The sequence below is a fragment of the Mesoplodon densirostris genome, chromosome 4, assembly GCF_025265405.1.
Source record: "Mesoplodon densirostris isolate mMesDen1 chromosome 4, mMesDen1 primary haplotype, whole genome shotgun sequence".
In the NCBI taxonomy this organism is placed as follows: domain Eukaryota; kingdom Metazoa; phylum Chordata; class Mammalia; order Artiodactyla; family Ziphiidae; genus Mesoplodon; species Mesoplodon densirostris.
Window position 1 is genome coordinate 137,706,027 of NC_082664.1, and position 24,528 is coordinate 137,730,554.

General features: G+C 38.7%; 1 protein-coding gene across 1 annotated transcript in view; it reads left to right on the forward strand.

Annotated features, from left to right (window-relative positions):
* The window catches only part of DNAAF4 (dynein axonemal assembly factor 4), a 105,738-nt gene extending 81,564 nt beyond the window's left edge, over positions 1 to 24,174 (forward strand). The window contains exons 10-12 of the mRNA XM_060097315.1: positions 20,361 to 20,514; positions 21,983 to 22,088; positions 23,879 to 24,174. Coding sequence (XP_059953298.1) covers positions 20,361 to 20,514; positions 21,983 to 22,088; positions 23,879 to 23,988 — 370 coding nt within the window. The 3' untranslated portion in view covers positions 23,989 to 24,174. The remainder of the gene's footprint in view (positions 1 to 20,360; positions 20,515 to 21,982; positions 22,089 to 23,878) is intronic.
* The last annotated feature ends 354 nt before the right edge of the window (positions 24,175 to 24,528 follow it).

Sequence of the window (24,528 nt, forward strand, 5' to 3'; positions counted from 1 at the left end):
GAGCCCATGCTCCGCAACAAGAGAAGCCACAGCAATGAGGAGCCTGCACAACACAACAAAGACTGGCCCCCGCTCGCCGCAACTAGGGAGGGGCCCGTGTGCAGCAACAAAGACCCAACACAGCCAAAAATAAATAATAAATAAATTTATTTTTAAAAATCATGGTTCTTTAAAACTAGAGCTACTTTGATTAGTCATATCCATCTTTAAAAGATTATCAAATTATCCTATAAATTATCATTTTATATCCAATCCTTTTATTTATTTATATGTGGCTCTATGTGTAAACTTTTAGACAATTAACAACAATGAATTCTGCTATATTCTGTGGTAATTCGAGTTCATATTTTGAGGCAATTTTGTAGATATTATTTATCTCATTTTATACACTTTTGTATTATTTTCCTACTGCTGCCATAGCAAACTACTACAAACTTAGTGGCTTAAAACAATACAAATTTATTATCTTATAGTTCTGGAGGTCAGAAGTCTAAAATGGGTTTTTCTGGGCTAAAATCAAGATATCAATTGCAATCCTTCTGGAGGCTGTAAGGGAGAATCTATTTTCTTGGGTTTTCCAGCTTTGAGACTGCCCACATTCCTTGGCTTATGGCCCCCAACCAGCAGTTGTGTCACTCTGGACTTTGCTTCCATAGTCACCTCTCCTTGTCTGACTCTGGCTCTCCTGCCTCCCTCTTTCTTTTATAAGTGCCCTTGTAATTACATTAGTCCCACTTGTATAATCCAGGATAATCTCCTACTGCAAGATCCTTAATTTAATCACATCTGCAAGGTTCTTTCCAACTAACCATTTTAGTTAATATATTCACAGATTTGGGGGATTAGGATGTGGACATCTTTGGTGCGGAGATTTATCTGTCTAACCACAAAGTCTGTGTTTTTCTTTTCTCATCTTCTCTCTGTTCTTCCTTTGTCTTTTCTTGTATCTGATAACAACACCAGAGATTGATTTGTGGAGTTGAGCTGGAGTTAACAATTTTTCTGAAGTTCAGAAGCCTGGGGCTGACAGGTTTATTCCTCTTACTCCCAACAAAAATCCCCTCTCCTTCTTCTCCATCTATTAAGCCATTAAATAAATATCTGTTGATTACTTGCGGTTTGTCAGACTGTAGGCTAGGCTCTGAGCTACAGAGATCAGTAGAGGAGAGGGACATATACAAATACTTATAACACTGTGTGGGAAGTACAATACATAGAAAGAACAAGGTAAAATGAGAGTACAGAAGCGGGGCACCTAAACATAAAGGAAGAAAGGTAGTTAGTTTCAGGAAGAGCTTCCTAAAGAATATAGCACCTGAGCTCCTCTTAATGATAAGTAGGAGTTTCAGGAGGAAGGACAGAAAGGCATTCATTTTAAGCAGAGGAGACAGTATGAGCAAAAGCTCAAAGACAAGAATAGTGTGATATATAGATCAGGAACTGGGTAGTTTATTGCTTGCTAAAACATAAATTTGATACTAGGAATAATGCCAAATGAACCTAGTAAAATAGGCAGCGGCCTTGTGTTATTCTTATATTTTATTCTGTAAGGTGGGGAAAAATGTGTTGCAGAAACTATGGCAGAGGTCTTGAACCATTATGACATTGTTATAGGGTGAAGAGGAGAGCAATGTGAGAAATATTCAGGAGGTAAAATAGGGAGGACTTCTTGAGTGATTGTTGGGGAGTGAGAGAAGAGTAGTTGTGGGCGACTTTGGGTTTCTAGTTTGAATAATTGATTATATGATTCCACCAACTGAATTAGAGAATTCTAGAACAGGGCCATTTAGGAGGGAATGTAGGTAAGTTCAGTTTTGAATACGTTGAGTTTGAGCTGCCTCTTGGTCAGTCTGGCTGACAGTGTCCAGCAAGTTTGAAACTCAGGGGAGAGGCCAGCAGTGTATTATGGAGTTGGAGGTTATCAGCATTTATGTAGCAGTCGATTTACAAGAGTAGGTGAGATATCTGAAAAGAGCACGTAGACCAGAGGAGTAGTGGCCTAAGGATAAAACCCTGTGACCTACCAACATTTGAAGACCTGGTAAAATAAAGTACACAAAAATACTCCCAGAAGCCAATGGAATAGAAACTTTCAGAGTTTTTTTTTTTGCCTTGTTCTTCTTTAAGAATAGAAAAGGTTTGAATAGATGTGCAGATGAGATAGAAGAGGTGGCTGAACTGTCCTCGAGAAGAGTGGAGAAAATTGGGTCAAGGCCAAAGGTAGTTGGTTTATCCCGATTTTGTTTTTGTTTTTCCTCTTGTTAAAAGTTGCATTCATTTTTACACTTTATGATAAAGATATATCTTTTGAAAAAAATTTACATTGCACATTAATTCAAAGTCCCCACTGTTTTTTTTTTTAACATCTTTATTATAAGTGCTTTACAATGGTGTGTTAGTTTCTGGTTTATAACAAAGTGAATCAGTTATACATATATTCCCATATCTCTTCCCTCTGGCATCTCCCTCCCTCCCACCCTCCCTATCCCACCCCTCTAGGTGGTAACAGAGCAATGAGCTGATCTCCCTGTGCTATGTGGCTGCTTCTCACTAGCTATTTTACGTTTGGTAGTGTATATATGTCCATGCCACTCTCTCACTTTGTCACAGCTTACCCTTCCTCCTCCCCATATCCTCAAGTCCATTCTCTAGAAGGTCTGTGTATTTATTCCTGTCTTGCCCCTAGGTTATTCATGACCTTTCTTTTTTTTTCTTAGATTCCATATATATGTGTTAGCATACGGTATTTGTTTTACTTTTTCAGACTTACTTCACTCTGTATGACAGACTCTGGGTCCATCCACCTCACTACAAATAACTCAGTTTCGTTTCTTTTTATGGCTGAGTAATATTCCATTATATATATGTGCCACATCTTCTTTATCCATTCATCTGTTGATGGACACTTAGGTTGCTTCCATGTCCTGGCTATTGTAAATAGAGCTGCAATGAACATTTTGGTACATGACTCTTTTTGAATTAAGGATTTCTCAGGGTATATGCCTAGTAGTGGGATTGCTGGATCGTATGGTTGTTCTATTTTTAGTTTTCTAAGGAACCTCCATACTGTTCTCCATAGTGGCTATATCAATTTACATTCCCACCAACAGTGCAAGAGGGTTCCCTTTTCTCCACACCCTCTCCAGCATTTAATGTTTCTAGATTTTTTGATGATGGCCATTCTGACTGGTGTGAGATGATATCTCATTGTAGTTTTGATTTGCATTTCTCTAATGATTAGTGATGTTGGGCGTCCTTTCATGTGTTTGTTGGTAATCTGTATATCTTCTTTGGAGAAATGTCTATTTAAGACTTCTACCCATTTTTGGATTGGGTTTTTTGTTTTTTTGTTATTGAGCTGCATGAGCTGCTTGTAAGTTTTGGAGATTAATCCTTTGCCAGTTGCTTCATTTGCAAATATTTTCTCCCATTCTAAGGGTCGTCTTTTGGTCTTGTTTATGGTTTCCTTTGCTGTGCAAAGCTTTGAAGTTTCATTAGGTCCCATTTGTTTATTTTTGTTTTTATTTCCATTTCTCTAGGAGGTGGGTCAAAAAGGATCTTGCTGTGATTTATGTCATAGAGTGTTCTGCCTATGTTTTGCTCTAAGAGTTTGATACTGTCTGGCCTTACATTTAGGTCTTTAATCCATTTTGAGTTTATTTTTGTGTATGGTGTTAGGGAGTGTTCTAATTTCATACTTTTACATGTAGCTGTCTAGTTTTCCCAGCACCACTTATTGAAGAGGCTGTCTTTTCTCCACTGTATATCCTTGCCTCCTTTATCAAAGATAAGGTGACCAAGGCTTTCCTGGTGGTGCAGTGGTTGAGAGTCCGCCTGCCGATGCAGGGGACATGGGTTCGTGCCCTGGTCCGGGAAGAACCCACATGCTGTGGAGTGGCTGGGCCCATGAGCCATGGCTGCTGAGCCTGCGCGTCTGGAGCCTGTGCTCCACAATGGGAGAGGCCACAACAGTGAGAAGCCCGCATACAACAACAACAACAAAAAAGATAAGGTGACCATATGTGCATGGGTTTATCTCTGGGCTTTCTATCCTGTTCCATTGATCTATATTTCTGTTTTTGTGCTAGTACCATACTGTCTTGATTACTGTAGCTTTGTAGTATAGTCTGAAGTCAGCGATCCTGATTCCTCCAGCTCCATTTTTCTTTCTCAGGATTGCTTTGGATATTCGGGGTATTTTGTGTTTCCATACAACTTGTGAAATTTTTTGTTCTAGTTCTGTGAAAAATGCCAGTGGTAGTTTGATAGGGATTGCATTGAATCTGTAGATTGCTTTGGGTAGTAGAGTCATTTTCACAATGTTGATTCTTCCAATTCAAGAACATGATATATCTCTCCATCCATTTGTATCATCTTTAATTTCTTTCATCAGTGTCTTATAATTTTCTGCATACAGGTCTTTTATCCCCTTAGGTAGGTTTATTCCTAGATATTTTATTCTTTTTGTTGCAGTGATAAATGGGAGTGTTTTCTTAATTTCTCTTTCAGATTTTTCATCATTAGTATATAGGAATGCTAGCGATTTCTGTGCATTAATTTTGTATCCTGCTACTTTACCAAATTCATTGATGAGCTCTAGTAGTTTTCTGGTAGCATCTTTCAGATTCTCTATGTACAGTATCATGTCATCTGCAAACAGTGACAGCTTTACTTCTTCTTTTCTGATTTGGATTCCTTTTATTTCTTTTTCATCTCTGATTGCTGTGGCTAAAACTTCCAATACTATGTTGAATAATAGTGGTGAGAGTGGGCAACCTTGCCTTGTTCCTGATCTTAGTGGAAATGGTTTCAGTTTTTCACCATTGAGGATGATGTTGGCTGTGAGTTTGTCATATATGGCCTTTATTATGTTGAGGAAAGTTCCCTCTATGCCTACTTTCTGCAGGGTTTTTATCATAAATGGGTGTTGAATTTTGTCAGAAGCTTTCTCTGCATCTTTTGAGATGATCATATGGTTTTTCTCCTTCAATTTGTTAATATGGTGTATCACATTGATTGATTTGCGTATATTGAAGAATCCTTGCATTCCTGGGATAAACCCCACATGATCATGGTGTATGATCCTTTTCATGTGCTGTTGAATTCTGTTTGCTAGTATTTTGTTGAGGATTTTTGCATCTATGTTCATCAGTGATATTGGCCTGTAGTTTTCTTTCTTTGTGACATCTTTGTCTGGTTTTGGTATCAAGGTGATAGTGGCCTTGTAGAATGAGTTTGGGAGTGTTCCTTCCTCTGAAATAGTTTGGAAGAGTTTGAGAAGGATGGGTGTTAGCTCTTCTCTAAATGTTTGATAGAATTCTCCTGTGAAGCCATCTGGTCCTGGGCTTTTGTTTGTTGGAAGATTTTTAATCACAGTTTCAATTTCAGTGCTTGTGATTGGTCTGTTCATATTTTCTATTTCTTCCTGGTTCGGTCTCGGAAGGTTGTGCATTTCGAAGAATATTTCTGTTTCTTCAGGTTGTCCATTTTTTGGCACAGTGTTGCTTGTAGTAATCTCTCATGATCCTTTGTATTTCTGCCGTGTCAGTTGTTACTTCTCCTTTTTCATTTCTAATTCTATTGATTTGAGTCTTCTCCCTTTTTTTCTTGATGAGTCTGGCTAATGGTTTATCAGTTTTGTTTATCTTCTCAAAGAACCAGCTTTTAGTTTTATTGATCTTTGCTATCGTTTCCTTCATTTCTTTTTCATTTATTTCTGATCTGATCTTTATTATTTCTTTCCTTCTGCTAACTCTGGGTTTTTTTTTTTTGTTGTTCTTCTTTCTCTAATTTCTTTACGTGTAAGGTTAGGTTGTTTATTTGCAATGTTTCTTGTTTCCTGAGGTAGGATTGTATTGCTATAAACTTCCCTCTTAGAACTGCTTTTGCTGCCTCCCATAGGTTTCGGGTCGTGGTGTTTTCATTGTCCTTTGTTTGTTGGTATTTTTTGATTTCTTCTTTGATTTCTTCAGTGATCTCTTGGTTATTAAGTAGTGTATTATTTAGCCTCCATGTGTTTGTATTTTTTACAGTTTTTTTCCTGTAATTGATATCTAGTCTCATAAGGTTGTGATCAAAAAAGATACTTGAGGGCTTCCCTGGTGGCGCAGTGGTTGAGAATCTGCCTGCTAATGCAGGGGACGCGGGTTCGAGCCCTGGTCTGGGAGGATCCCGCATGCCGCGGAGCAACGAGGCCCGTGAGCCACAACTACTGAGCCTGCGCATCTGGAGCCTGTGTTACTCAACAAGAGAGGCTGTGATAGTGAGAGGCCCACGCACCGCGATGAAGAGTGGCCCCTGCTTGCCACAACTGGAGATAGCCCCCGCACAGAAACGAAGACCCAACAGCAAAAATAAATAAATTAATAAACTTCTACCCCCAACATCTTAAAAAAAAAAGAAGCCCCTAAAACAAATCAATTTCTGGAGGTGAAATATAAACAAATACACGCAAAATATTTTCAAAAAAAAAAAAAAAGATACTTGATATGATTTCAGTTTTCTTAAATTTACCAAGGCTTGATATGTGACCTAAGATATGATCTATACTGGAGAATGTTCATGAGCACTTGAGAAAAATGTGTATTCTGTTGTTTTTGGATGGAATGTCCTATAAATATCAATTAAGTCCATCTTGTTTAATGTATCATTTAAAGCTTGTGTTATTTGTTTTCATTTTGGATGATCTGTCCATTGGTGAAAGTGCGGTGTTAAAGTCCCCTACTATGATTGTGTTACTGTCGATTTCCCCTTTTATGGCTGTTGGTATTTGCCCTATGTATTGAGGTGCTCCTAGGTTGGGTGCATAAATATTTACAATTTTTGTATCTTCTTCTTGGATTGTTCCCTTGATCATTATGTAGTGTCCTTCTTTGTCTCTTGTAATAGTCTTTATTTTAAAGTCCATTTTGCCTGATATGAGAATTGCTACTCCAGCTTTCTCTTGATTTCCATTTGCATGGAGTATCTTTTTCCATTCCCTCACTTTCAGTATGTATGTGTCCCTAGGTCTGAAGTGGGTCTCTTGTAGACAGCATATATATGGTTCTTATTTTTGTATCCATTCAGCCAGTCTATGTCTTTTGGTTGGAGCATTTAATCCATTTACATTTAAGGTAATTATTGATATGTATGTTCCTATTACCATTTTCTTAATTGTTTGGGGTTTGTTATTGTAGGTCTTTTCCTTCTCTTGTGTTTCCTGCCTAGAGTAGTTCCTTTAGCATTTGTTGTAAAGCTGGTTTGGTGGTGCTGAACTCTCTCAGCTTTTGCTTGTCTACTGTAAAGGTTTTAATTTCTCCATCAAATCTGAATGAGATCCTTGCTGGGTAGAGTAATCTTGGTTGTAGGTTTTCCTCCTTCATCACTTTAAATATGTCCTGCCACTCTCTTCTGGCTTACAGAGTTTCTGTTGAAAGATCAGCTATTAACCTTATGGGGATTCCCTTGTGTGTTATTTGTTATTTTTCCCTTGCTGCTTTTAATATGTTTTCTTTGTATTTAATTTTTGATAGTTTGATTAATATGTGTCTTGGCATGTTTCTCCTTGAATTTGTCCTGTATGGGACTCTCTGTGCTTCCTGGACTTGATTAACTATTTCCTTTCCCATATTAGGGAAGTTTTCAACTATAATCTCTTCAAATATTTTCTCAGTCCCTTTCTTTTTCTTTTCTTCTTCTGGGACCCCTATAATTCGAACGTTGGTGCATTTCATGTTGTCCCAGAGGTCTCTGAGACTCTCCTCAGTTCTTTTCATTCTTTTTTCTTTATTCTGCTCTGCAGTAGTAATTTCCACTATTTTATCTTCCAGGTCACTTATCTGTTCTTCTGCCTCAGTTATTCTGCTATTGATCCCTTGTAGAGAATTTTAAATTTCATTTATTGTGTTGTTAATCACTGTTTGTTTGCTCTTAATTCTTCTAGTTCTTTGTTAAACGTTTCTTGTATTTTCTCTATTCTACTTCCAAGATTTTGGATCATCTTTACTATCGTTATTCTGAATTCTTTTTCAGGTAGACTGCCTATTTCCTCTTCATTTTTTAGGTCTGGTGGGTGTTTGCCTCACTACTTCATCTGCTGTGTGTTTCTCTGTCTTCTTATTTTGCTTAACTTACTGTGTTTGGGGTCTCCTTTTCGCAGGCTGCAGGGTCGTAGTTCCCGTTGTTTTTGTTGTCTGTCCCCAGTGGCTAAGGTTGGTTCAGTGGGTTGTGTAGGCTTCCTGGTGGAGAGCACTAATGGCTGTGTTCTGGTGGATGAGCCTGGATTTTGTCTTTCTGGTGGGCAGATCTACGTCTGGTGGTGTGTTTTGGGGTGTCTGTGGTCTTATGATGATTTTAGGCACCCTCTCTGCTAATGGATGGGGTTGTGTTTCTGTCTTGCTAATTGTTTGGCACAGGGTGTACAGCACTGTAGCTTGCTGGTCACTGAGTGAAGCTAGGTCTTGGCGTTGAGATGGAGATCTCTGGGAGATTTTCACCGTTTGATATTACGTGGAGCTGGGAGGTCTCTTGTGGACCAGTGTCCTGAACTTGGCTCTTGCACCTCAGAGTCTCAACCCTGATGCCTGGCTGGAGCAACAAGAGCCTTTCATCCACACGGCTCAGAATAAAAGGAAGAAAAAATAGAGAAAGAGAGAAAGAGAGAGAGAGAGAGAGAGAGAGGGAGGGAGGAATGGAGGAAGTAAGAAAAGGAAAGAAGGAAGGGAGAGAAGGGAGATAAAATAAAATACAGTAAAATAAAGTTATTAAAATACAAAATAATTATTAAGAAAAAAATCTAAAAAGTAAAAAAGTAACAAAACAAAAAGACGGACCGACAGAACCCTAGGACAAATGGTAAAAGCAAAGCTATACAGACAAAATCACACACAAAGCATACACGTATACACTCACAATAAGAGAAAAAAGGGAAAAATATATACATGTTTGTTCCCAATGTCCGTCTCCTCAATTTGGGATGATTTGTTGTCTATTCAGGTATTCTATTCATTCTATTCAGATGCAGGGTACATCAGGTTGATTGTGGAGATTTAATCCACTGCTCCTGAGGCTGCTGGGAGAAATTTCCCTTTCTCTTCTTTGTTCAGCTCCCGGGGCTCAGCTTTGGATTTGGACCCGCCTCCGCGTGTAGGTCGCCTGAGGGCGTCTGTTCTTCGCTCAGACAGGACGGGGTTAAAGGAGCAGCTAATTCGGGGGCTCTGGCTCACTGAGGCCGGGGGGAGGGAGGGGTGCGGTTGCCGGGCAAACCTGCGGCAGCAGAGGCCAGCATGACGTTGCAACAGCCTGAGGCGCATCGTGCGTTCTCCCGGGGAAGTTGTCCCTGGATCCCAGGACCCTGGCCGTGGCGGGCTGCACCGGCTCCCAGGAGTGGAGGTGTGGGCAGTGACCTGTGCTTGCACATAGGCTTCTTGGTGGCGGCAGCAGCAGCTTTAGCGTTTCATGCCCATCTCTGGGGTCCGCGCTGATAGCCGCGGCTTGCGCCCGTCTCTGGAGCTCCTTTAAGCAGCGCTCTTAATCCCCTCTCCTTGTGCACCAGGATACAAAGAGTCAAGAAAAAGTCTCTTGACTCTTAGGCAGGTCCAAACTTTTCCCGGGACTCCCTCCTGGCTAGCTGTGGCGCACTAGCCCCCTTCAGGCTGTGTTCACGCAGCCAACCCCAGTCCTCTCCCTGGGATCCGACCTCCGAAGCCCGAGCCTCAGCTACCAGCCCCCGCCCGCCCCGGCGGGTGAGCAGACAAGCCTCTCAGGCTGGTGAGTGCCAGTCGGCACCGATCCTCTGTGCAAGAATTTCTCCGCTTTGCCCTCCTCACCCCTGTTGCTGTGATCTTCTCCGTGGCTCAGAAGCTTCCCCCCCACACCCCGCCAACCCCCGTCTCCGCCCGCGAAGGGGCTTCCTAGTGTGTGGAAACCTTTCCTCCTTCACAGTTCCCTCCCAGAGGTGCAGGTCCTCTCCGTATTCTTTTGTCTCTGTTTTTTTCTTTTTTCTTTTTCGCTACCCAGGTACGTAGGGAGTTTCTCGCCTTTTGGGAGGTCTGAGGTCTTCTGCCAGCGTTCAGTGGGTGTTCTGTAGGAGCTGTTCCACATGTAGATGTATTTCTGATGTATTTGTGGAGAGGAAGGTGATCTCCACATCTTAACGCTTCCGCCATCCTGAAGCTCCTCCCCGCCTTGGTTTTTACCCAGTCTGCTGGCCTTCTGCCTGCCCTGCCCCCCAGGTTTATCCAGTCTAAATTATTTGTTTGATTGTGTTTGCTTATCTTTAAGCTGCCATTGTCATAATCACAGTTATTATGTTCATAGCTTGTGATAGGTTACAGGAGGTTCACATATACTATCTCATTAAATCCTCACAAATGTAGTTCGCTAGGAACCACTGCTTTTGCACTCATTTAACAAATGTTTATTGAGAGGCTAGCAGCTTTACACAAAGGAGCTCTTTTAATTCCTTTAGCAATCTAGCTAGTTGAATATTATTATCTTTATCACGATTTTATAAATGTAGAACAGGGCTAGAGAGGTTACGAAACTTGTCTAAGGTGGTAGTTTATAAGTAGTACGAGGATTCAATCCCAGGTCAATATGATTATGAAGCTTGTGTTTCAGATAGTGCTGTGCACGTCTCACAGATGAATAACATCTTCTTCCTGTCCTTTTGTTCCAATTGTTTAGCCTTCATGAAGGCATCCTAAGTGGTATGGCTATGAATTGCTCTTCCTTGCAGCCTGAGAGTGCTGAAGTGTGCATAGCTGAATGTGCTCTCCTGTTGGATTGGTTTCTTTGGTCTAGAAAATATTGAAAGATTAAGTTGTAATAGACAGAGAGTTTATTTTCTGGGATGGAAGGAAAGAAAGTGAAGGCAAGTATGAAACTAGATAAATTTCTAACAATAATTGCTTGGTGGGTACTGTTGAGGGCTCTGCTAGATTAGAGAACGTGAATTCATAGAGATGCTAGTCAGTTTAGCTATGTGATTTATCTTCTATAGTGTTTTGGATTTAAGAATAGATCATTGATCCAAGGTTGGAGTTTTGACTGACAAGTACAGCAGAAGACTAGTAGTGCAAGGGACCAGATTGCTCATGGAAAAATAGCTCAGATATTTAACCATGAAATCTAGGCTGGGTTAGAAAGGAAGAGATGCCATGAGGGGCCCAGTGGACTAAGAGAAAACAGAGCAGTTAAGAAATTAGAGGGCACTGTAAGGTTGAAGGTTGACTATAAAGGGAAAGTTTGCAGAATAGAAAGTTCTGGTCAGTGGCTGGGGTTCCAGCGTTTGATATCACTGAAGTAGTACAATTCAGGTGACGACAAAGTCCAAGATGTGGCCCAGGGAGTGGGTAGCAAAAGTGAAGTTGAAGGGAAGGTAATTTGAGTTAAGGAGTCCCAGATATTTCAAGGCTAAATTGATAAGTGGGTCATATACATAAACCTTAGAATCTTCTGGCATTATGGCATAAATTGGGATGGAGACAGATGCTGGGAGCCAGGTTTCAAAGCCCTCAATGAATAAGAGAATAATGCTTTTAAAAAGCCACTTAGATGACAGTGACTGGAAGGCCATAGGGTAAAGATGTCAGGAGTCCCAAAGGATGATGACTTTTTCATAAAGGGAGAATTACACCTTGGAACTAGCAGAAGCGAGTCTGCAAAATGCCAAGTCCTATGGTCCTAGCCCCTTCCCTGATGGTCCTCAGTAGAGATAGTGGTAGAGATAGCACTGCCCTCCAGAAAGAGCCAGGCTTACTTTAAAAGCATTGTGTGGAAAATTTGAGGATTAAGAAAGGATTGGGGTGGGAGTGGAGTCAATTCTAGCAGAAGAGGAATAAGAAAGTGCAAAGGAATAGAGGGGGATGAGAGTAGGAAAGACCAGCAAATACGAACTTTCATGTGAGGACAAAGAAGAAGCATGCTTTTTGATCAGCCCAAAGATAGCAGGTTGATGGAGATGGTTAGAAAGTCCTTTGGCATAAGATGTTTTTGGTGCTGGGACTGGCTAAACGTCTTAGACAGTGTTTGGTCTGGTCTTATTTTTGATATACTAATGCTGTGATTTCGATTTAAGAGTGGAAAGAGCAGATAAGATCATTGAGCTGAGGTTGGCATTTGACAAGTACAGCAAAAGATGTGTGTGTGTGTGTGTGTGTGTGTGTGTCTGCTGGCAAAAGCTATGAATTGCGGGCAACCTAGTGCAAAAGTGTACTTGGTTGCAGTCAGGTGTGACTGGTAGATTGTAATCACTTCAGTCTCTGTTGTTTTTTGTACCTTTTTGCCTCACTGCCTCCAATTAGGTAGAATAAGAAGAGAAGCAAAATAGGAGAAGAAAAGAGTTAAAAATGAGGAGAGATGGAAGAAAACTTAGTAACTAGTGACACTCAGAGAAACAAAGTACAGTTAATCATAGTGCCAAGTACAAACAGATAAAAGGAAAGGTACTAATTATTAGAGAGAAATGTATCCTCTCTGGCAATGTAATGCAGTACAAAAGACAGAAACAGACTTAATAGAACCCATTCAGAAGCAGTGTTGAATTTAAGCCAAAAGATAAAATACTTTCACATACTTTCATCTCCAGAGGCTTTGTTTCATGCTAGCCTTCTATATTTACACAGGCAAAAACAGTCCAACTGTCCTTTATTGTTTTCAAACCTGTGGGTAGAAGTGGACAAGCCTTCCAAAAGAGCAATAGTTTGAGAAAACTGTTTATGGGATTGTATCTACTCAAAAGAGACCCTTAGAAAAAGCCATAGAATGTTTTCATTTTTTTTACCTAGCATTCTACTGCCAAGTCTTAGTTTTAAATGCCAAATCTGCCTTTCAGGAAAATTTATAAGCTTAGGTAATTTTATTTGCTCATGAGAACATTTTACCGTTGGCAATTAACATTGTACCAGATAGCTTTTTACTGAGAACATCTCACATAAAACAGAGTTTCTGTGCTCTAATTTATATACTCGCATGGTGTGTTGTTATTTAACAGCCTTACATGACTCAGAATCTGTAAATAACAGCTACCCTTCCAGTCACTTATAATCATATCAGGTGAGATGAATCGTTGTTGTGTCCCACTGATGTTACTTTGTGCTTGAGTTTTAGCATGTGTTTTTTTGGATGCTCTCTTAACCCCGGTCTGAAAGTTCCTTCTTCCCCCACATTAAGACCACTTGAATGCCATCTGCATACCTCACTCTCTACAGCAAATTGTAATGTTAGATAGGAGGAAATTCAGGATATATAATTCTACAATCTAGCACCCAGCATCATATTACTGTTGTTACATAAGATTACCTACATTGGTTCTAGTGTCTGAATTTTCTTTTTTTATCTCTTGGCCTAAGTGTCAGATTTTATAGCCTGCCCAATACTCCAGTCCTTTTAAGACTGAGGCTCTGCTTTGCTTTTACTTATTCTCTTTCCACCCATGTTAACTCTCTTCTGAACCCCAGCTTTGTGTGTGGGAGCCTGCTATTTGATGACTGACTAACCTAGTACCAACTTGTGCCAGTCTGAATTTCTGTTTGCTTGCTGTTTGTGAATTTTCTGTAGCTGGATTCTATCTGCCTGTCTGGATGTCCTTTTGCTTCATGTTGGACTTTTTGATACTGATTGATAACCACCTGTTACCATCTTCTCCCAACACAGCATACAGTTCTACTTGCCAGATTGAATTTCTTTCTAACACTTTGGTTTGGATCCATGCCCTGGCAAGGACTGTGAAGAGTTAGCCTACCACAGTTTAATAGGTGCTGACAGAAGTCAGGAGACACATGAGTCAAACAGAAAGGACTTTACTATTCAAGGCACATCAAACAACATGACCTTCATGTTGGTTCCCTCTGCCCCTAAAGTCCCATGGGGCCAATGCAGAGGGGAACCCAGGTGGATGCTGTACACACAGTAGGTTTGGTACCATAGCTGAGAAGGCCAAGCTTGAGGAACACAGTTTTTTATAGAGGATTATTAGCAAACCTGTCCAACTTTTGCCTCACAAGGTGATGATATCTTTATTATACTGAGCAGTGAATAAATCTATTCTTTGCCCCAGAGAGAGACACTATCTCTATCTTCCAAGGCTGTGCACTATACAAACATCTTTGAAAAGATAGTCCCAAACAGAAGCTGTCAGTGCATCTGACATATGACACGCAGGGTAAAAGACTCATGGAGAATTGTCTCCCAGTATCCTCTTGTACTCGCCTACTTTCAGAACAGATCTGCCAAATCTGCCTTGCTCTGCCGCATTTTTTACAACTTTATTTGTTTACGGAGATAAGACAGTTTTCTTTTCTTTTTTTTTCTTTTTTTTTTTTTTTTTTTTGCAGTACGCGGGCCTCTCACTGCTGTGGCCTCTCCTGTTACAGAGCACAGGCTCCAGACGCACAGGCTCAGCGGCCATGGCTCACGAGCCCAGCTGCTCCGCGGCATGTGGGATCCTCCCGGACTGGGGCACGAACCTGTGTCCCCTGCATCGGCAGGCGGACTCCCAACCACTGCGCCACCAGGGAAGCCCAAGACAGTTTTCTTATGCTGCTACCTTTTGCCTGACTTAAAGAAGTTTAGAAGCCATATTCTAAGATGACTTCTTTGACATAATTATAATTTTGTTTGTTGATTGTATGCATTTTACAGCCCATAATATTCTGTTGCAGTACAGTCCCTATTATGGCCTAACTTGTCATTTTATTTTGTATGAAGTATCCTTTTCCTCCTTCCATCCTGAGTGCTAAATTGTACTGGTTGATGTTCCTTCACTAAGGTGCACTAATACTCAGTTTTAGAAGCTTTTGAGATACCAAGAATGTTTTCTACCCACATAAGAAAGAAACTGAAAGAAACAAGGACCTTAAAAGTCTTTTGAGGGGTAGATGGCTGTTATAGTCCTTATTACCCACAAAACAGAGCTGTTGTGTCTTGCATTGGAATATGTGTTACTCTCTGCCTTCATTGCTGTTTCTAAGCCCCACTGCTTTTTTTTTTTTTTTAAATAAGCAAACATTGTTATAGTTTACCTGGCAGATTTTTTCTTACTATACATAAAATGACTGTGTGACATATAATCTGTAACATCTCAGTATACAAAGAACAGTACTATCAACGTACAAATTCTACATCTTGCTTCCTTTAGTCATTTCTTTTTTTTAAATTAATTTTTATTGGAGTATAGTTGCTTTACAATGTTGTATTAGTTTCTACTGTACAGCAAAATGAATCAGCCATACATATACATATATCCTCTCTTTTTTGGATTTCCTTCCCATTTAGGTCACCACAGTGCATTAAGTAGAGTTCCCTGTGCTATACAGTATGTTCTCATTTGTTATCTATTTTATACCTAGTATCAATGTAAGCCCCACTGCTTTTGATTTCTCTTAACTCTTTTCTGCCCCTTTCTTTACTTCCCTCCACATTGCTTCTTTCTTATCACTCCTGCTTCTTGTCGCTTCTCCTATGCTGAACCGTTGCTCAAAATGTTTGGCCCTTTTGGCCATTGCCAATCAGAATGTTTCTTTCTTTACAAAGTGAAACCAATCAAGCATCATAAAAATGACAGGAGTGTTCACAATTGTCCACGTCTCTTTTGTTCTTTCTGTACAGTCAGTACCATAAGGACTCAATATGTTTTGAATGAGTACTTTTGCATAATTCTTTTCACTGGCATTGCTTTATTTGGAGCCATCAGGCGAGAATTACTGGTTATTAACTTCTCTGTTTAAATTTGGTGTTCAAAGGCTACTGCCCTTAAGACAGAGGTTTAATTTTTTTTCCCTTTCCTTTTGAAATTCAGCTATTTCTGAGTTCAGAACCATTCTGAAAGCCATAAAGCAAATTATGCTTTATTGGATGTTTGTACTGATATTGAACTTTAAAGAATATAGTGTTCATTTGGATTTATATTTTAATATATATGTAAACATTAAAAATGTTTAATACTTCATATTTCTTGCTATTATGCCTCCTACAGTGGCTCTTATTTTTTTAATTTTTATTGGTGTATAGTTGATTTATAATGTTGTGTTAGTTTCAGGTGTACAGCAAAGTGAATCTGTTATACATATACATATATGCACTCTTTTTTTTGTGTGTGTGGTATGTGGGGCTCTCACTGCTGTGGCCCCTCCCGTTGCGGAGCACAGGCTCCAGACGCGCAGGCTCAGTGGCCATGGCTCATGGGCCCAGCCGCTCCGCGGCACGTGGGATCCTCCCGGACTGGGACACGAACCCGTGTCCCCTGCATCGGCAGGCGAACTCTCAACCACTGCACCAGCAGGGAAGCCCTGCACTCTTTTTTATATTCTTTTCCCATATAGATCATTCCAGAGTGTTGAATAGAGTTCCCTTTGTTATACAGTAGGTCCTTATTAGTTATCTGTTTTATATATAGTAGTGTGTATATGTCAATCCCAATCTCCCAGTTTATCCCTCTCCCCCCTTTTCCCTCCTGGTAACCATAAGTTAGTTTCCTACATCCTACACTGGTTCTTTTAATACTGTTCATTGTAAGCTGTTCTTCCATTAGAATCTGGGAGAATTTTTCTGATAAAACTCTTACGTTATAAAACTGTAAACTTATATTAAAGATGAAAAATGGAACTCCAAATGAATGTATTAATATAAGGTTTATATAGATGTAGAACAATGGAATAGATAGCCCAGAAACAACCTTCACATATGAAAATCATATGGTCAAGTGATTTTCAACAAGGGTGCTAAGACTACTTAATGGAGAAAGGATGTTGTTTTTCAACAAATGGTGTTGGAAAAACTGGATATCCAGTTTTCATCTCGTTTTCAGCCTTTATTCCAAAGAATGAATTTGAACCCTTGCCTAACACCATATACAAAAATTAACTCAAAATGGATCAAACACCTAAACATAAGAGCTAAAACTATAAAACTCTTAGGGGAAAACATAGGGTTCTTCATGACATTGGATTTGGCAATATTTCTTGGATGTAACATCAAAAGCACAGGCAACAAAAGAAAATATGGTTATTTTGGAATGCATCAAAATTAAAAAACTTTTGTGCATCAAAGACACTATCAACAGAGTGAAAAGTCAACCCATGGAATAGAGAAAATATTCGCAAATCATATATCTGAAAAGGGTTAATATCAGAATACATATAAAGAACTTCTACAACTCAACAGCAAAAAATAAACAGCCTGATTAAAAAATGTGCAAAGGACTTAAATAGACCTTTCTTCAAAGATATGCACATGGCTAATAAGCACGTGGAAAGATGCCGAACATCACTAATCATTCAGAAAATGCAAATGAAAAGCACAATGAGATACTACTTCACACACAGAAGCATGGCTATTATTAAAAAACAAACAACAACAACAAAACAGAAAATAACAAGTGTTGGTCAGGTTGTAGAAAAATTGGAACCCTTGAACACTGTTGGTGGGAATGTAAAATGGTGGTGCACAGTAGAGAAAACAGTATGGAGGCTCCTCAAAAAGTTAAAAATAGGATTACCATATGAGGGAATTCCCTGGCAGTCCAGTGGTTAGGATTCCGTGCTTCCACTGCAGGGGGCACGGGTTCGAATCCTGGCTAGGGAACTAAGATCCTGCATGCTGTGCAGCATGACCAAAAAAAAAAAAGAATTCCCATATGATCCAGCAGTCCTATGTCTAGATATACACGCAAAAGTATTGAAAGCAGGGACACAAACAGATATTTGAATACCCATGTTTATAGCAGCATTATTCACAATAGCCAAAAGGTGAAAGCAACCCAAGGGTCTATTGATGGATAAATGAATAAACAAATGTGACATATCCATACAGTAGACTATTATTCAACCTTAGGAAGAAAATATTGTCATGTGCTACAACATGATGAACCTTGAAGACATTATGCTAAGTAAAATAAGCTAGGCATAAAAGGACAAATATTGTCCTTATATGACTCCACTTTTTTGAGGTACCTAGAGTAGTGAAACTCACAGAGACAGGAAAAGAATGGTGGTTGTCAAAGGTAGGAGGGAATAGGGAGTTATTGTTCAATAGGTGTAGAGTTTCATTTTGGGAAGATGAAAAAGTTCTAGATATGGATGGTGCTGATGGTTGTACAAAAGTGTGTAAAGTGTGTATGCATTTAATGCCACTAAGCTGTACACTTAAATATGGTTAAAATGGTAAATTTTAAAATTAAAATTAAATTAATTTAAAAAGAAGGTTTGTAGTAGACACAATAGGTTATCTAGCCAACATTTATCATCTCCTTTTATCCTTGTTGGTGGAGTCCCTATTTTGTTTAGATGTGTAGACCTTGCCTGTGTGACTTGGGGTGGGGACCCTGTCCCAAGTTCAGCTATAAATTCTGATTGACTGCAACAAATCAGGATTACTTTCATTACACTGCTGGTTTGTGTGTGTGTTTTATGTATATGTGCAGTAATGTGTATTACAATATTGTTTATAAAAGCTAAGTATTGGGAAACAAAACACCTAAGTGTCTCTCAGTAGGAGGAGACTGGTTTTAGAAATCCTTGCACAAATGAGAGAGTGGTCTGTAAAAATCTCTGTAAAAATAGTATATCTCTATATTTATTAACATGGACAGATTGTCATGTTGTTGAATTATTTTTAAAAGTTCCCAAACAGCAGTATATAGCATTGAGGAGTGAAACTGGAGAGAGAGAGAGAGAGAATGGGTAGAAGGATTGAGAACATGAGAAACTGGTGGTTTTTTGTTTTTTTTTTTTTTGCTGTACGCGGGCCTCTCACTGTTGTGGCCTCTCCCGTTGCGGAGCACAGGCTCCAGACACGCAGGCTCAGTGGCCATGGCTCACGGGCCCAGCCGCTCCGTGGCATGTGGGATCTTCCCGGACCGGGGCACGAACCCGTGTCCCCTGCATCGGCAGGCAGACTCTCAACCACTGCGCCACCAGGGAAGCCCACTGGTGGGTTTTTTTAAGCCAAAATATTTTTTAAGGGTAGATATTTTTGGTCAGTGAGTTGGGAAAGGAAGTGAACTGGGTGATTTCTGGGCAAGGTTTTCTTGCTCTCAAGGAGCATATACCAGAAAATACTGTCCCATTTTCTTCCAATGAATATTGTGCCTGAATGTGGCACCTTGAACTATGCATGAGGAAAACCAGCTCCAGGATGAAGCAACTGCTGAGTCCAGTAGGGTGGAGAAATGGAAGGAACCTGAGGCCTTGATAAGATCCTTGTTCTGCTCATCATATTGGGCATGGAACCTTTCCCTCTGAACTTGTTTAATGTGAGGTGATCTATTTCCTTCCTTGTTTAAACCAGTTTGAGTTGAGGTTCTGTTCCTTGCAGTCAGAAACATCCTAGCTGAAATGAGACATTTCAGAAAGGTAAACTGTTCCCACAGAATTAGCTTTTCTAGTTTGTGGAAGTTATTTTAAACTTGAGTCAGGCTTAGGTTAGATGTCACAGTGGTGTCATTTTACCTTTTATTCATGATTTGCTGCCTCCTTTTATGGGTCTACTTTTGAAGTCATCGTGTTTATTATTCTAGGATTGTAAAGTGTACAGTACAATCGACTGGAAATGAATACAAAGTGTTGTTTTTATGGCACTTTTATATTTGGCAAAGTATTTTCTATTTTCCTTGGTTTATGCATTTTTTGAAATACCAGGAATTGCACATGAAAAACAAAAAAGACACTTTATGTTTTAAATACATCCTTTAATTATGTACATCTTTATTTGAAAAGAATTTTGGAAGGTTTGAACTGAAAGAGTGTATCTATTAGGATGCTTTTGTTTTGCAAGTAACTGAGAAACCCAATTTAAACTGACTTAATGTTTAAAGGAATTTATTGGCTTATATAACTAAAAAGCTAACGGTGTGTTACATTTCGGGTAAAGCTTGATCCAACAGCTTAACTGCCTTTTTATCCTTTTCATAATTCAATAGTATCAACTTTATTCTAGTGCTAGCTCCTCCCACAGTATTAAAAATGGTCAGCAACAATTTGGGCTTATGTGCTTTCTTCATTTGTGTCCAGCAGGGGGAGTTTTCCCAATTTTTCGTTCTCCAACTTTGGTAATAAAATCACAGGCTTCATTCTGAATAGACCAGTTTAGGTCATAAATCCATTCCTTTGTCAATCATTGTAGCAGGGAGGATGGAAATATGCCTATTGGCTTACACTATAGATTGGCTACCCTTGGAGGTGGAGGTGAGGTCAGTCCCGTTCAGATTACATGCTGATGTATGGAGGATAGGTGGGCTTAGTGCCACCCGCAATGTCCATTTTACAAGGAATAGAAAGAAAGGAAGCCATCCATCCCCTGTGCCAAATATCATTAGATATTATTTCTGTGTTTCTCTTTTAGTGTTACATTGTTTTTCTTTTATGTTTTTGTCTCCTTAGCAAATTGTTTGCAACAGAAAACTATTTGGCAGCTATTAATGCATACAACTTAGCCATAAGACTAAATAATAAGATTCCACTACTGTATTTGAATCGGGCTGCTTGCCATCTGAAACTGAAAAACTTACACAAGGCCATAGAAGATTCTTCTAAGGTATGTGTATCTATTTATTTATATATGGTGCTTTAAATTTGTTATGCTCCTATTTATTGGTTTAAATGATGCCCTTATCTTTTGTCAGTTAAATTGAGTTGCAAGGATTTTAAGAATCTTGCTTATTACATCTCTTTACTGAAAAAAAAAATCTTTTTTTTTTGTCCATGCCACGTGGCTTGCAGGATCTTAGTTCCCCAACTAGGGATCGAACCTGTGTCCCCTGCATTGGAAGCACAGAGTCCTAACCAATGGACCCCCAGGGAATTCCCCCCAAAAGAATTTTTTTAATGGACAAGGAACTAGTGTTTCTTGAGACTTCAAATTAGATTAGAGATCCCCTATCAATTGCCCTGGTGTATCAGTTGAAGTTCAGAAGGAAATTAGTAAATGGTTGTCAGTTTGTGCTCACCTTTTTTCTTATTAAAGTTTTGCAGACTTGATGCGAGATAGAAGAACACTTGGTGTCACTACCGCTTGCACAGTAAAAGAATATCTCCATGATCATTTTTCCATTTTCAGAGTAACTTAGTATATTCTAATTTCCATTATGAATATCATGTCATTATCTTAAACTTCTAGTTTTTTCTGTTTTTTTCCCCCCATATCAAAGTAACTTGTTTTAAGGGAAATCACATGCAAAATCTCTAATGTGTCTCCTTGAGATTGAGGATACGGAGGAAACAATCAAGTCCTCATATATATATATATATATATATATATATATATATATATATATATAGTGTGTGTGTGTGTGTGTGTGTGTGTGTGTGTGTGTGTGTGTGTGTGTGTGATACTCGGGCCTCTCACTGTTGTGGCCTCTCCTGTCGCGGAGCACAGGCTCCGGACGCGCAGGCTCAGTGGCCATGGCTCGCAGGCCCAGCCGCTCCGCGGCACGTGGGATCTTCCTGGACCGGGGCACGAACCCGTGTCCCCTGCATCTGCAGGCGGACTCTCAACCACTGTGCCACCAGGGAAGCCCTAGTCCTCATATTTTGATCTCATTAAGCTATTGAAGATCTGACAATATTTTTGTGATCCAGTTTTCCTTTTAGTAGCATAATTTTGGGCACAAACAAATATTTATTGAATGAATGAATAAACTGAATCACTAAATTTAAATATAGAAGCATTATATATAGTATATATAATACTATAATTAATAGCATTAATTAAATTGATGCTATTTAATCATTCTTGCTAGTAAAGGTAAAGCTGTAGAGGTTTCAAATGATAAACTAAATCATAAGTTTGGGGACAAGGGTATGAATCTCATATAGGAACAATTGAATAAGTCCTAAAATTGTTCAACATAAATGTATGTATTTGATAAATTCCTGTCCTAGTTAAGCCAAAAATTTAGGTGGGTGAGGGCTTGAGGCTTGTTTTAAAGTTGGGTTTTATCGTGTTTTTGCTCAAGTTTAAATTAGGAAATTATATTTTTCCCTATTTTTTTTCTTTTTGTAAGGCACTAGAATTATTGACACCACTTGTTGCAGACAATGCTAATGCAAGAATGAAGGCACATGTACGACGTGGAACAGCATTCTGTCAACTAGAATTGTATGTAGAAGGTAAGAAATGACAGAAATGTTTTAATTTCCAAGTTATACTCTAAAAAAAAGTCATTGCCATTATTCAAGATGACTCCATTATTTTATACTTTTAGCATTTAATTATTCTTTGCAATTTATCTGACAAAACAAAAGATGATTTGAAATATTTAAAAAAATCATTGTTGTAGAAGGGAATTAACACAAGATATAAACATCTCCCTAGGTCTAGGGAGATGCTGTAGTATCAGACAAGTTTTTTTGTGGAAAGATGTGTGATAAATGAGTCACTTAAGATATAATGGAAATTTTTTTTTTTTTTTTTTTTTGTGGTACGCGGGCCTCTCACTGTTGTGGCCTCTCCCATTGCGGAGCACAGGCTCCGGACGCGCAGGCTCAGCGGCCATGGCTCACGGGCCCAGCTGCTCCGCGGCATGTGGGATCTTCCCAGACCGGGGCACGAACCCATGTCCCCTGCATCGGCAGGCGGATTCTCAACCACTGCGCCACCAGGGAAGCCCTATAATGGAAATTTTAAAATGAGCTTCTTTGGTCAGACACACAGACACTACATACATACATATATACATACATACATTCATAAGCTCAGAAATAACTGATCTACCACAATGTATGATCAATTGCTTATTTTTGTGAGACTGTACTAAGGTTTGTAATTCAGTCTCGTGTATGGAAGCCATATTTATTTAATTTTTATTGTTTTAATTTAATTTAATTTTTATTGTTTTTCATTTTTAATGTAATTAAGGACTATTTGCAGTTACTCATGTTGCCCCCGAGTTTTATCTTCAGTGCTCTTCTTCCCATACTTCCCTACCCAGATTCCTGTTCAGTTTCCCTTTATTCAAGGCCTAAAGGCCTATTCCTGATGATGTCTTGCCAGGGAATTGGCTTTAGCTTATAAAGTTTTATTATTTCTGACCTGTTTGTAAGCTTGTTTCTGCCATTTTTAGATTTTTCCAACCAAAGCATCCAAATTAGGTTTATATGCCTATCCTTTTTTTTTTTTTAAGAGTCTTATTCAGCTTCATGAGGATAAAAATTATCAAGACAGGAATGAAACACTGTAAGCATTCTTTAGGAATTACAGCATCCTAGACTTTTTTGAGCTAAAAAGACCCTCCCTTCATTTTAAAGATGAGAAAATGGAGACTTAGAGTCATTAAGTGATTTGCCTGAAGTGGCATGGCAAATCAATAGCACCTGGAACTCAAGTTTCCTTAGAAATTCTTCTCACTGATATTTTTGTTAAAGATTTAGATTCACTTATATATTTTTAACAACCAGTCCACAATGCTTTCCTTTTTAACCAATTTTCCTCAAAGAAATTTTGTAGATAGGATAATTAGAAAAAAAAAAAGAGAGCACAAACTATAGTCTATAAATTATATAAAGTATGGATTGAGTCTACCAAAATTATTTTTATAATCTAGAATTTTGAAATAAGATGACATTTATTACAGTTTTCATTCATCAAAATGTCCTTTTGATATATGAGTTTTGAGTGTATTCATGCTTTAATGAATTTAAGCTGTTAGCTTATTTGTATTTCAGTTTAAAAAAACTGCTTCTTACTGAATCTTGAATGAAATCATAATTATTTCTGAAATTACTGAAAAATTTCTTCAGTCTCTTAGAGACCATGTATGTGAAAATGGGAATCTGACTAAAACCTGTTGCTTGTGCTGAACCATGGATTTAATGATTCTTTTTATTTTTAAGAAATATTGTTTAGATAACACAAGTATTTATAAAATATTTTATTCATCATCATTGCTATATAAATATAGGCCTACAGGATTATGAAGCTGCCCTTAAGATTGATCCATCCAACAAAATTGTACAAAATGATGCTGAGAAGATTCGGAATATAATTCAAGGAACAGAACTAAAATCTTAATGACTACTAGAAGCAACTAGGTATTGTTCTAAGTTTTAGAAAAATAACTGGAGGCATTAGGAATCTGTGCGTATTACGGCTGATTATACAGAATCACTTTCTCTTTAGTTCTGTACAGGGCAGAATATTATAAATCTGTAGAAAATGAAATGTTTGATTTCAGTGGTTCTTGAATAAGTAAATCAAAGTAAGAATAATCTATTTTAATTATTTGTTTCATATTACAACATAATTATATATATTTTTGTTTCTGAATTCAGCTTGCCCTTATAACTAACAAAATATTTGTTGGTGTGATTACCAGGATGTTTACTGATTCATTTTTAACAAGGAGAAGTTTAAAATAAAAGATTGTATTTATAAAGTATTTTTGTTTGTATTAAATACTCTATTTAATTGTCTGAATGATTGGCCTTGGTATAATCAATACTGATGTTTTGACTTAGTTTCCAAATGCACAGAACCTTCTTTTAAAAAAATACTGCTCTACTACCTGTTGTTTGAGGTTAGACCAGTTTACCCTAGCAAAACAACTGTTTG